The 12,635-nt window shown below is 36.8% G+C and overlaps 1 protein-coding gene across 2 annotated transcripts in view; it reads right to left on the reverse strand.

Annotated features, from left to right (window-relative positions):
* grid1b (glutamate receptor, ionotropic, delta 1b) overlaps positions 1-12,635 on the reverse strand; it is a 261,369-nt gene that overhangs the window by 16,004 nt on the left and 232,730 nt on the right. For both annotated transcript variants that reach the window (XM_056771870.1, XM_056771869.1), the window contains exons 11-14: positions 11,846-12,176; positions 9,285-9,423; positions 2,341-2,536; positions 1,012-1,178 (exon numbers count right to left, since the gene is read on the reverse strand). In XM_056771870.1, coding sequence (XP_056627848.1) covers positions 1,012-1,178; positions 2,341-2,536; positions 9,285-9,423; positions 11,846-12,176 — 833 coding nt within the window. The remainder of the gene's footprint in view (positions 1-1,011; positions 1,179-2,340; positions 2,537-9,284; positions 9,424-11,845; positions 12,177-12,635) is intronic.

Consider the following 12,635-nt stretch of genomic DNA (forward strand, 5'->3'; position numbering starts at 1 on the left):
AGAGAGTATGGCAACTAATAGGTGCCAAAATAGTCTCTCTCCAACATAAAACAAGGGATCCTGTCTAACCATGACAGAGTATTATCCCTACACTGTCTGGAATGAAGGATATTTTTACCCAAAATAGAAAAATGGAATGGTTTGGACATTTATCATCTTAGAATCAAAAGGAAAATATATTAAAATATGCGAAGAGATATCTGAAAGGATCATATATGTATATATACATTTAGCGAGTAATAAAAACTGATAATAGGGCCAATTCTGTTAAGCTAAAATTGCATCATATTTACAAATGTCAGTTGTATTGAAAATTGCTTGTAGCTGAATCATGTCAATGTATTCAATATGCACAATAAAAGATGAGAATGCATGTCAACAAGAGAGATCCTTTCCCTGCATTCTGAAATCCAACAGCAATATTATTATACAGTCTTAATAAGTGATAATGTGGTGCCTTAGACAGTCTACTGGCATCTGTTACGTCCGCAAAGGGATCAATTTGTAACAGGGAGAGACTAAACCCAAGTAACTGCAGCTGATGAGTCAAGGCATTGTGCAAAAATAATGGAAGTGAATTTCATACAGCAGCTCCTGTGTCTTCGATAATCATTTAAATTCATGTCTGAGGTAACTGAAGCACTTATCATTTAAATATTTTTTAAATCATACCCTAGGCTATATGTCTGAAGAATGTTGAAAAGTGTTATTGCTTTTCTTTGAACTTCAACACAAGACAATAAAATGTACTTTCTCTAATTATATAAGCAGTGATTGGATAGTGTGGGATATTCGGCCGTATTCCCTCCCTGCAGAATAGAGTTTTTCCAGTAGTTAGAGTTCTTAACCACACACACCATTGAATTTGCCAAGAAATTGAGATAATTACGAAAATAGCTTTCACATCTCGGGAGAGCCCCGAACAATAGCGATCCGTGCAATATGTGCTCCTTGCTCTACACCCACATCAAAAATGAGGAGATATGGGAGATTTTAAAGGTTGATACTCACTTTTGGGATATGAGATCTCGATACGGGCTCCCGTGTTGCATGGCGATCCCGTAGCCTTTGCTGCTCATGCTGTTGCCGGATACTGTGATGGTGCAGTCGTCATCTGTGAGCGCTGCGTACTCCACCACTGCCATATCCCACAGGAATACATAGGGTCCTTTTTTGGCCTGCGGATAAAGATACGTGTTCATTCTAGAGAAGCTGACCAACACGCTCAATGTAAATGCAGGGCGTATTTCAGAGGTATTGGCATTGCGATTTAACCTTTGACGACTGGCACTATTGACTGTACCAAACACACTGGCGTTCTCTTAACCATATCCTCAAAAGCTATTGAAGGAAAATTGCAACCCTTCTAAACAGTAATTATTGTTAAAGTGTTCCAGTTCTTCAAAACGGTCCCTGGGGGCTGATCTATTGAGTTCTTGCTCGGTTAAAGGAGCTTCATTGATCTGAGCCTGCTCTCATTGGCTGAGGGATTTCACATCGGGAGCTCATTACACACCTAAAACTTTCTTCCTTCGTGTCTCTTTTACATTTAGTCTTTCCCTTTGATGTCATCATTTCAAGGTTGTTTTCTTTAATTTTCTCAAGAGCAGGGAGAGAGAGTCTGTTTTTCAGTTTGAAAGGCTCTATTGATACATGACTTGCTTTAAAAAGAGAAAAAGCCTGGAGAACAAAATACGCAGACGGTCCATTATCACCATCAACATTTCGTGCTATAAGAATTTTTGTTTTAATTGTAATCATACGAAACACAAATGTAAAAAAGACTTCACAAATAAGATTTGGAAATTACCATCATAGCAAACATCAAATGCATTATGTTCTGTTATTAATCCAAAGCATTTACGTAATACAGGGATCTTTTGTCCTTTATAAGAAAATGTTGCATATTATTTAAGCTTGCAAAATTGTTCATCACAGCTACACAACCCCAAGAAAAAGACCACTGGTGCCCTGCATAGAATCTTGGTTTGCTGGTGTCCCCGCACCAGATCAATAGCTTCACTAGCAAGTGTTCCATTGTCACTATCAGCATCAGTGTTAGGGTCATTCACGTGTGCTCTAAACATGTTATGACAGCAATTGATAAAGACACAAAACTTGGTAATAATAAGGAAAGTCACATCAACATTACCCATCAATTTGGCATTAAATCAAATGGCTGAAATAAAAACAGAATATAAAGCTAATGAAAAAAATGTGAGTAGATGATGATCAAATTAGACCGCAATATCACCAAGGCCACAAAATTAAACTATGTGATATTTTGGACTGCGAAGAATGTGTGTTTAATTTGTCTTAGAAATCATTTTCTAAATATACCTTTCGTATGCCTTCTGATGGGCTAGACACTGAGAAGTCCTGGCCGTTATTCTTGCTGATTGTCCTCCACAGCTCTGCATAGGTGCTGTCCTGCTCTAGTGGGTTTGTACCCTTGGCTCTGAAGTAATCGTACACTGCAGAGTCTCTCACAGTGCCATAGGCATAGTCCATCTGCCTCGCAAGGTCCTGAAATGTTCTGGAGGATAGACGGGCGACAGAGAAAAGCTTATACAAAGCAACACACAAACAAACACAAAATAATAAACCACATGTGACTAAAAAAAGATAAACCATAAAATAGTGTATTGACGCTTAATAGTCAATATTCTACTAACAGATTACTTTAGATCAAGGAACATGTAGAGATGTGCTTCTAAAGTTGGGTGAGCCTGGCCCACATTGCTTTCCAATCCATCATTCAAGAACACAATTCTCTAGAATATCATTGCCTGCAGTAGCTTTAATATTTTTCTTCATTTAGATTAAGCAACCTATCATATACCTGTAAGAAGGTGATTCATCATTGATCATTTTTTATGACGAAGCACAGCGTATCCCTCATTTAATTATTTTTAAGGGTAAAAAATGTGTATTCGGTAACTATGCTATAAAAAGTCTGAAGTACATTTTGAAAACCATCCCAGTTTAAATGTCATACCTTTGACCTCAATGTGTTCCAGTAAATCACTTCACGACACACGAAAGAGCGGCAAAACAATATTTATTATTTGAATTTTTTATTAAACGTAGAAAAGTCATGACATATTTCATGCTTTCAGGAAACATTAAAGTTAGTTTTAAGAGTAAGTTAGTTTGAAGTTAGTTGATAAAGTTTTCTTTTAACTTCTTAATGTATTTTGGTTCCGACTTCACTAAAAGCATCTTGCAATTGATGCGAAACGACGTCTCTACCTCAGGTCAGGGTTGATCAATCTGCCCCATGATCAGAGGTTGGATATCTCACTTTGTGTGTCGTTTTTGAGGTGGGAAATAACCTAAATCAGTCCTGTCTGGAATGTAGCATTAATCATATCTATTCTAGAATAATTTTGTATCCTTAACTGAATATTTGTCTGTAGCACACTCACACTTTTAAACGACTCATGAGATGTGAGCCACAATTAATCCAGAATGTGTTTATACCTGAATAAGAAGCAAAATCATTTAGCCTCTGGGGACTCAACCTAAAGTTGCTTAGAGTTGAGTCAGACCTAGAGAAATTAAACTGAGTCATTTTTTTGTCTCATTACATTTATCATGTTAATGGTGCCACAGGATTCATCCTGAACTCGGTCATCATACATCACCAGGACAGGGACCTAACTTGGCAAGAGCTAACTTCAAAGTCCAAAGAGAACTCTGTAAATAATGTGAGACGTTGTGCCATCTGTACTGCTAATGGAGCTGTCAGACTCAGCCGATGAAACATCAGCTAGTTCCAATCCATTATGACTGTTTGTTTGCTCGACATTCTACTTAAAGTAAATCAGAAAAACGTTCACAGGCCTGATATAAAGCAGTTTTCTTTTACTCTGTTTAACTAACTTCAGTACAGATTTTGGACATGTTGTATTGCTTGGGCGTTCCACTAGATACAACTAGTGTGCTATGCTATACAGAGATAAGAGTGGTCATCAAAAAAACTGTTCAATTTACCCACTTTATATTTGTTTATCCAAAACTTGAGACCTGAACCTGATAAAAAAACTATGTTTTAAACATTATTATATTTTATTATATGCTGTTGCTCCCAGTTTGTAAAAGCAAAAAGCAGTTGGACTTTTTTGGCTATGTGGTTTTATAATGGTTGAGGACTTTTAATTTCAGAACGGTTTTGAATGTGGATCATCCATGAATTTTACATCTGGGAAATAATAATACCCTTTTTATTAATAATGCGCTTTTCTTACACCCAAAGTGCTACATCATATAAAAAACTAAAATACATTACTAAAAATAAAGGGAAAAATAATTAAATAGAATAATAAAAGAACTACAACAAGCAAAACAATAATTCCCATAATAAGTATTGATTAAATAAAATATAAATAGGATTGTAATTAAATTAGTGAGACATCATATCAATAGTTAAAACACAGTCATAAAAATATATATTTTTAACTGCTTCTTAAAATAACTTAAAGTGGGGCTCTCCAGATGGTTAGAGGAAGTGCATTCCACAGCCTAGGGGCTGCTACTGAGGCGCTTTGAGGAGGAGCGAGTCTGACGAACGGAGAGCACGAGAAGGCCTGTGCGGAGGGATTAATTCACATAAATATGAGGGAGCAGTTCCTTGTACTGCTTTGTAGGTCAAAGTGAGTGTTTTAAAATCAATACGAGCTTTCACTGGAAGCCAGTGCAGGTTCTTAAGCACACCAGAGATATGTTGGCGATGAGGTGTATGAGTAAGAGCACGTGAAGCCGGATTTTGAATATAGTGCAGACGCTTCAAAGATTTAGCAGGTAGACCCCTATAAAGGGCATTGCAATGGTCAACCCTACAGGTGAGGAACGCATGTACCAGAAAGAAAGAAAGCATCCAGAAAGAATTGTGATACTTAATCGATTCATTTACAATGTACACATACTTGTGTGTGCCGTACATGCAGTTGTGCTTCATATCATATTGGCATGCTTTACTGAGTGTAATTCTTCATGCCTTATATTCTTCATGCCTCATCAATAACTGCTACCAGTAATTTCTCAGACGGCTTTTAAAAACTACTATAGTATAGATTTCCTTGTAAGACAAATGTGTGATGAGCTTTTAAAAAGCATTAAGACAGGAATGAATATACAGCTACTCAAGGAATGCTTCTACATCTTTCTGTTGTTCGAGTGCTCAGAAACCTAAATCCAGGAGTCATTCTCCTTTTCATCGGGTCAAGAAGAGACAGATCACTAGAAGGCCCATTAAAGCAGCATCTCCATCAATAAGACATGAAAACAATTGGGAGGAACAACACTATTGAGGGAGATAAAGCACAACCAAAACTCAAAGTAAAAAGAACAACTCGTGACTCGAACAAGACAAATGTGCCATTAACCCAGATTCAATTGCGGGTAAAAGAGATTTGTGTTGGTGTCCTGAGAAATGCCGTACATGTTCTAAACGTGTGGGGGAAAATTCAAACGATGAAATCTGAATTTCTGCTGGGAATATCAATGCTTGCCTGGCAGCAGTAAATGAAATGGCAGCTATAGATGGTCCAATGGAAGAAAACAAATGCACACAAAGACCAATGGGGACATCTGAGGCTGAATTAATTGCAGCATGAATATGAAACAGGTCTGTTCACACTATTCACGTGACACCGTTTGCTCAACATCAGCATAATCAAATACAATCAAACATCAGAGCCACACGCTGGGTAAATCGCTCTGATCACACCTGAATGCTGGGTAACATTTACACTACGCAAAAGCAAACTTCAACAACACACAAAAGAAATGGCACACAGAACCTACGCTCATTCTGAGGTGGAGTTTACATTAGCCTGTTGTCGTACAAAAACAGCGATTTAAAACCAAAACGATCCTCGATTATTCTACCGTTTCCACGTGCGTTTTCGAAAATATCTGCGTTTACACTACACTACTGAAAACGCATGTCACATGACCATTCAGACACGCTGGGCATGCGCACATAAAAGTTAACAGTTGCATGGGCATACAAAAGTTGGTTGTTGATGACAGTTGTTTACTAATCACAGACCGACCGGTACGAATGAACATGATGGGGAGGAAAAGCAAGGACGTCTTTGTGTTGATAACGTTTGATGAGGTAATCCATGTTATTAGGCTCGTTTGATTTCATCCGGCGCCAAGCAGACCGATCGACGTATGACATTGCAGGACCGAGTGAGCTATTTGAAAGCATACGGCTCTCGAGTCTCTCTCGCGTTGGTGTAATGTCACCGTGTCGATCCGTTTACGGAGCGCAGGTTGAAGTCAAACAAGCCTGTTGTTTACACGGTCCTTGCGAGGCTGGTCATTGTCACATTCAGGTAGCATAGTGGCTCATATGATATGGGTTTAACAAATCAGAGAAGCAAACGCAATGATACAACCACGAATGTGGGCAATCACGCCTGTATATTATAAATCTCAGTTTTCGTCCCTTTACACTGAAACGCAAACCTGGAGTTTTCAAGACAAAGATTTGGTCTTTACAATTGAATTTTTTTCTCACTACTAAAGTAAAGAAAGTGTCATTAAAAATAATGACTACATTCTACCCTGTCAAAGACTTCATGGTGAAATATGAAAAATGATATTGATACAAGCTGCTCATTTGGTAAAGTTGGCAAAGAAAAAGTCTTACATTTTTTTGCTCCAGTCATTATACAGAACAATTTTGGAAAGATATTAGCGTTTTTATAAATGAGAATATAGAGAATTGTTTATCAATAATTATCTGACTTTTAAGGATATTATTTTGGGATATTATGATTCTGACTCTGGTAAGAACAATGCTTTTTTAATGAGAATTTATTTTCTTTGTACATTTTACATACATAAGTGTACATTTTCTAATCACAAACCAATGTTTCTGGTCTTCCTAAAAGATTAAAGATGTATCTGGATTTAATTTCACCTTCTATTTTTCAAAACTAAAGACTAAAATACACTACAAGACATTTGCTCAGATTTTGCCCAGATTTTCAGTCTGGACTTGCACAAAGTCTGTGCCAGTCTGCAGATTTGAATAAAAAGATATATTGAGATTTTTTTAATCTTGTAGTGTATTCCAGCCATAAAAAAATCAGTTTGTAAACACTTTAATTTATGTACTGTACCTGATGTATAATTTCATTTCTTATCCTCACGTTTATTCGTTTTTTTTTCTATTTCCCTCTTGCTAATTTATACATTGAATGTGAACATGTCATCTTTGTTTCTCTCTTGTGAAATTCAATAAATAAAAAAAACGTCCCCTGACAGTGAATAAGTGAGAAGTGAGGGCAGCAGTCATAATTAATAATATTATCAATACCTCAATTTTCTCTATCCTCTTATAACAAAAAAACAATGAAATTGGTTTTAGTACTAATATTTTAAAATGAAAATATCCTTTCTACCTTATTTTTGGGTTTATTTGGAAAAAGTTTCTGCTTGTTTGAGAATTATAAATTAGTTATTTGAATTATATATTTATACTGTATCATTATAAAATAATAGGGTTAAATCCACTATGTCTTTCAAAACTTTTAATCACTTATTTTATACTTGGCTGTATGTGCAGACCAAGACTGAATGAAAAACAAACACAGACACGTCAACTGTTATTGGGACTTTTTTAAACTAAAAACTGAAAACCTTTTATGCATTTTCACTGTTCGTTTACATGACATTGGTGTTTTGGGGGACTGAAAACGCAAACTTTTAAAGCGGGTCTCAAAGTGCAAGTTTTCAAAAACAACCCCATTATCGTCTCCGTGTTAACTCTGAAGATGGCACTTTCTATTAACAATGACGTAGTATGCATGCATAATACTTTTTCAGCCTGTGGCCATGCATGACAATATCTATACGTTAGGTATACATATGTGTGTACATATTTCCACAGGCTCGCAGTGTTCCTTTACAAACTGACATCTTCATCCACTGGCCTAGGATGTGCAATACTGTGTTTTTCTCGTTTTTGCGGATCCATGTAAATGCAGATTGTTTTGACAACCGTGTCATGCGTATGTGAAATTTTATAAAACACAAAGGAAAAACTTTTCCGTTTTCTATTTCATCATTGTTGTGTTAATGTACTCTAAGTCAACCACCTACCAAGACAATAGGAGTTTGCTGTAATTGCTTATGGCTTTCTTCATCGGAGGTGTTGAAACTGCACGTCACCTCAGGATGTTCACTGACATTGGACGATCGGTTATGTTTCCCAAAGCACTAAGTAGAATGTTAGTCCAACATAAGTAGTACTTACTCTCTATTGCACATTTCCCAAAAGCATTGTTATCTAAGTAGCACATAAAACGCTCGTAAAAGAACAAGAGCCTTGGGCCACTTTTAACTCCATTACGGCAACTTAGACACTTCTTTCTTCTAGCTTTCACAGTTAATCAGAACGAAGGCACATTTAAAATACATTAATGCATTTTGATCATTGGAAAACCCTTGCACATGTAACCGAAACGCTCCGCACCGCTCTAAGCGGGCCTTGAACCGGATCGGTCCGGTTCAAAATGATATCATTTTGTAGTATTTTTAATTATACAGTCCACTCAAATTTTCGTTGCATTTTTAAGTAATTATACAAGCGGAATGTATGTGACTAAAATCTTTAAGGACACTGCGTCATCCAATAGTTTAGAGAGTGGAGGAAAGATAGCTGAGAGAGTGGACAATCATGAAATCCACCCACAAAACACCACAGCCCATTTAATGACTTGGCTTTCTCAATCAGGCAAACTCTAATCTGAATGACTGGTTTAAACTTTTTCACTGTTCCTCACTCTCTCAACCATTGGATGACGCGTGTCCATACGTTAGCATTTACTAGCATTTACATTTAGTCATTCAGCAGACGCTTTTTTCCAAAGCGACTTACAAAAAGTTTAGGGAGCAATAAGCGATAAGTCATACAGGAGCAGTTATACAGCAGGTGCCAATACAAAGTTACTGATTTTTTTAGCAACATACATTCCCCTCAACAGTATTACGTCCTCCAACAAATCACGGAAACAGTTTTGTTTAATGTTTTTTGGCTGCCACCTGTCTTCTTTTGTCACACCCAGCTTGTGTTAAAGTATTTAAGCAATATTTAATTGCACATTGCTGGACATGTGGCCAAACCGGGTGTGAAGCTTCTTGAACATAAGGATGCACCAATTATGAGGACTAATGCAAAGGCAGAAAAGCAATTAATAGACATTGATCAACACGGTAGCATATGGTGCGTTGTGTTGTAGACTATTTGTGAAATGGTTATTTACCGTATAGTGTTGTCCATGCGGGACACGGTTAGGAATGCAGCCAGGTTTGCAGTGTAAGAGGAGCACACGATCAATGTAAACAACCACCAGCTGCCCATGACTATCCTCAATGCCACAGACCCGACCACTGAATCTCCACCTGTGACAAAAACAGCAAAACCAAAATATTTAGAATAGGTCATAATGTCATTTTGTTAAACCCAACATGAACGGACAATTTAAACACTAAATACACATTCATTCAAAGCCTACACTTTTTTTTCTACAGAAATCAGAAATGTCACTTTACTCAAATACTTTTGAATCATAATATGTATAACATTTTCATGTAGAAGTAATAGTAAACTGTAAAGAACAATGCAATGTAAGTCGCTTTGGATAAAAGCGTCTTCCAAGTGCATAAATATACTGTAAAATGTAACAATCTGTAAAGACATGGAGACACTGCGCTTTTCATGGTTGGCATCTGGTTCATCCACAACAATTCTAACATCTCTCACTTATGTCTTTTTTTATGAATAGCAGTAGGCAGGACTGTAATAAACAGCCGCTAAGAGTTTCAAAATGTGAAATCACTAGGCAATGAATGAATAAACGCATCAATGAGTAAATAATATATGTAATAAAATGTCACAAAACCACTTTGTTCCACTATAATAAAGCACTCCACCGCACTGAAGAGCGTTTCAAGCTGCAAGTGATGCATTATTTTTCAGTTGTGCAACACTAAATCTGCAAGGTCTGCTAGCGACACATTTAAATGAGTTATTCATGTTATTCAAGTGTTTCTCTTACCTCCATCGCAGTCTTTAAGCTTCTTTCGCTTGAATTTTTTGCTCTAACCAAACTTTCAGACAGGTGGTTCGGCAGAACTTCCTGTTTCCATTTTTTTAACACTACTTAAACATTTGAACACAATACAGAACATTTAGCCGAATCAAAATGTTCAAAGAAAAATGTAAGATTTTATAAATTAAGTAATATTTTATAAATGTATAATATTACATGAATTAAAACTGAAACTTGACTCTTGCAAAGTGCTTTATGGTGTTTCCAACGTTCTCATTCCGTTTTCCAACCCTTACAAAAATGAACCAACTAAGAATGTTTTTTTTTTTGCATATTGACTATTCTATTGTATAACTTTGCGTTCTCTACTGTCAAAAATAATCAAAGTAAAAAACAGTTAATAAATCGATACATTTGCAATGTGATCCATACCAAATTTGTTTAAGTTGTAGCGTTACGTAATATTTTGATTCACTTCATATCACTTTGTTCCAAACAAAACATCTATAAGGGTTTTGAAATAATCCTGCTTTTGAACTCTTAAGGGGGCCTACCACAACACATTAGAAAGGAAGACCCCTACAAAAGAGTATTAAAAGATTAACATATGCTAATTTCTTCACAGACTTGAATAATCTTTGAAACGCAAATGCAATTTCACATTATTAACCTCTGTCTTGTGGAGTAAGCTGGAAACAGAAGCGTTATTTCCATGCTAATTTCACAGGTCAGACCAAGTCTAAGGGAATCACCGATTGAAAAAATATACTGTGCTAATTACCGTAAAAAGTTTATTGTGTTTCACAGACTTTTGTACCATCTACTGGAAATATGGCAGAAAGCAAAGACAGTATGTGACAGGAGTAGCCCAGATTTAATCACTGGCTGTTAGGCTTAAAAGGGTTAGAAGGCAGTATGCCAGACATTAATAGAGGCAGCTGGGGTTTAGCATGCTAGCTGCTGAGGTAGTCATTTATTCAAGTTTGCCTCTCTTGGAAGAGAACCAGCTTTCTATGCTTCATTCAAAGGCACCTTTACACTGTTTTACTGCACTATCCACTCTCCAAAAACATCAGTTTTGTATACATGCATGATGACTTTAAAATGTGAAGTAAAATATGATATGTGCTTTAGCAGTCCCTTGGTTAAATGAGTTATATCGTATGTTAGGCACACAGTAATTAAAGTTTAACATGCACCATTTGCAACAGTTTGAAATCTGAATTTTGAGTATAAAATATTACACCAATCTTTCCAAATGAGTGATTGGATTAATGTTTATTGATTATAGGTGGTTTAGCCATGACTAATGTTGTCTGACGTTTAATGTGCGCTTCATTAGCTTTATCAAAGGGCGTGCTAAATTGGCAGCTGAGGTAATTTTTTCCCCTTTCATTTTTTACATTGCATGCAAGGAGCATTTGTTTTCCTATTCAAAGCAAGGACTGATATGTAACCTCATAAAAATAGGTATTTTTGACATGCTAGAAATATTACTCCGCAGCACAAAATTGAGAACACATCAGGTAACCAGCTACTGAACAAAACTTCTTATACGTGCAATTAATTAGAATAACGTCCGGATGTCGTTTTTTCTTCGGCGCACAAAGAGAGAAAAATGTCCATGCAACTTACCGTGAGCATACTGCTTAAATGTATTTTTTTATCTCTAAGCTCGGAGTAAAGAATTGCCTGATCTCCTGACTGCTTCTGAAAGCACACTGAGCTGATAAGGCTCTTAAAGTGAAGGGTAAAGTAATCTAGTGTAGTACCTTGCTGTACAAATGCTCCATAGACAATCCATATTGCGCTGTGCAACGTGTTTGACATGGATGAAGCTTGATGAGCTACTGGAGGATTCTGGGAGCGGAGCATCTGCATTCGTGTTAGCAGAAAGATCAGAACGCCCACCACGGGAATGGCAGCCGCGATGCAGGCCCACACAGCCAGGTCGAAAGGAGCGAACAGAGAAAAGATGTTGATCTTTTCCTCAGGTTTGTGGTGTAGGATACCCACAGAGTAGTCCATGTAGCGCTTGCTGAAGTCCACAACATTCTCTCGCTCTGCTGTAATAGTGATTGCGGAAACGGCCAGATCTGCCCTCTGCAAAATCAGGAAGTTACTCAGATTGGTGTGAAAATCCATTTTATGTCATTTCTTATTCGATGCAAATGTAAGTTAAAACAAGATAAATCATTCAGAAAATGTCTTTATGAAGTATTTCCTTTAAACGAATATCTTGGAATACATTGGTTATGATAATTCGACTTCAGAGTTGAATGTCAGCACCACAAGTGTCATTAAAAACAGCAGGAAGAAGAAAATAGTTAGCAAGGAATCATTGAATACGGAATCTTTTATGACAAAGGCCAACCTTAAACATTGAGTAATAGCTGTAACATAGATTTTCTACAACCTGGCAGGCTTTCTTATTGTAATTAATACTAAACTAATTCAGTTTTCACCACAACAGCTTGGAAAATTAGACAACATTAGAGCTGTTGAATACAAAACGTAAACCCTGAAACCTAGTGAAAAAGCCAGGTAACAACATGAATTTCC

This window comes from Triplophysa dalaica, chromosome 17 (assembly GCF_015846415.1).
Source record: "Triplophysa dalaica isolate WHDGS20190420 chromosome 17, ASM1584641v1, whole genome shotgun sequence".
NCBI lineage: Eukaryota > Metazoa > Chordata > Actinopteri > Cypriniformes > Nemacheilidae > Triplophysa > Triplophysa dalaica.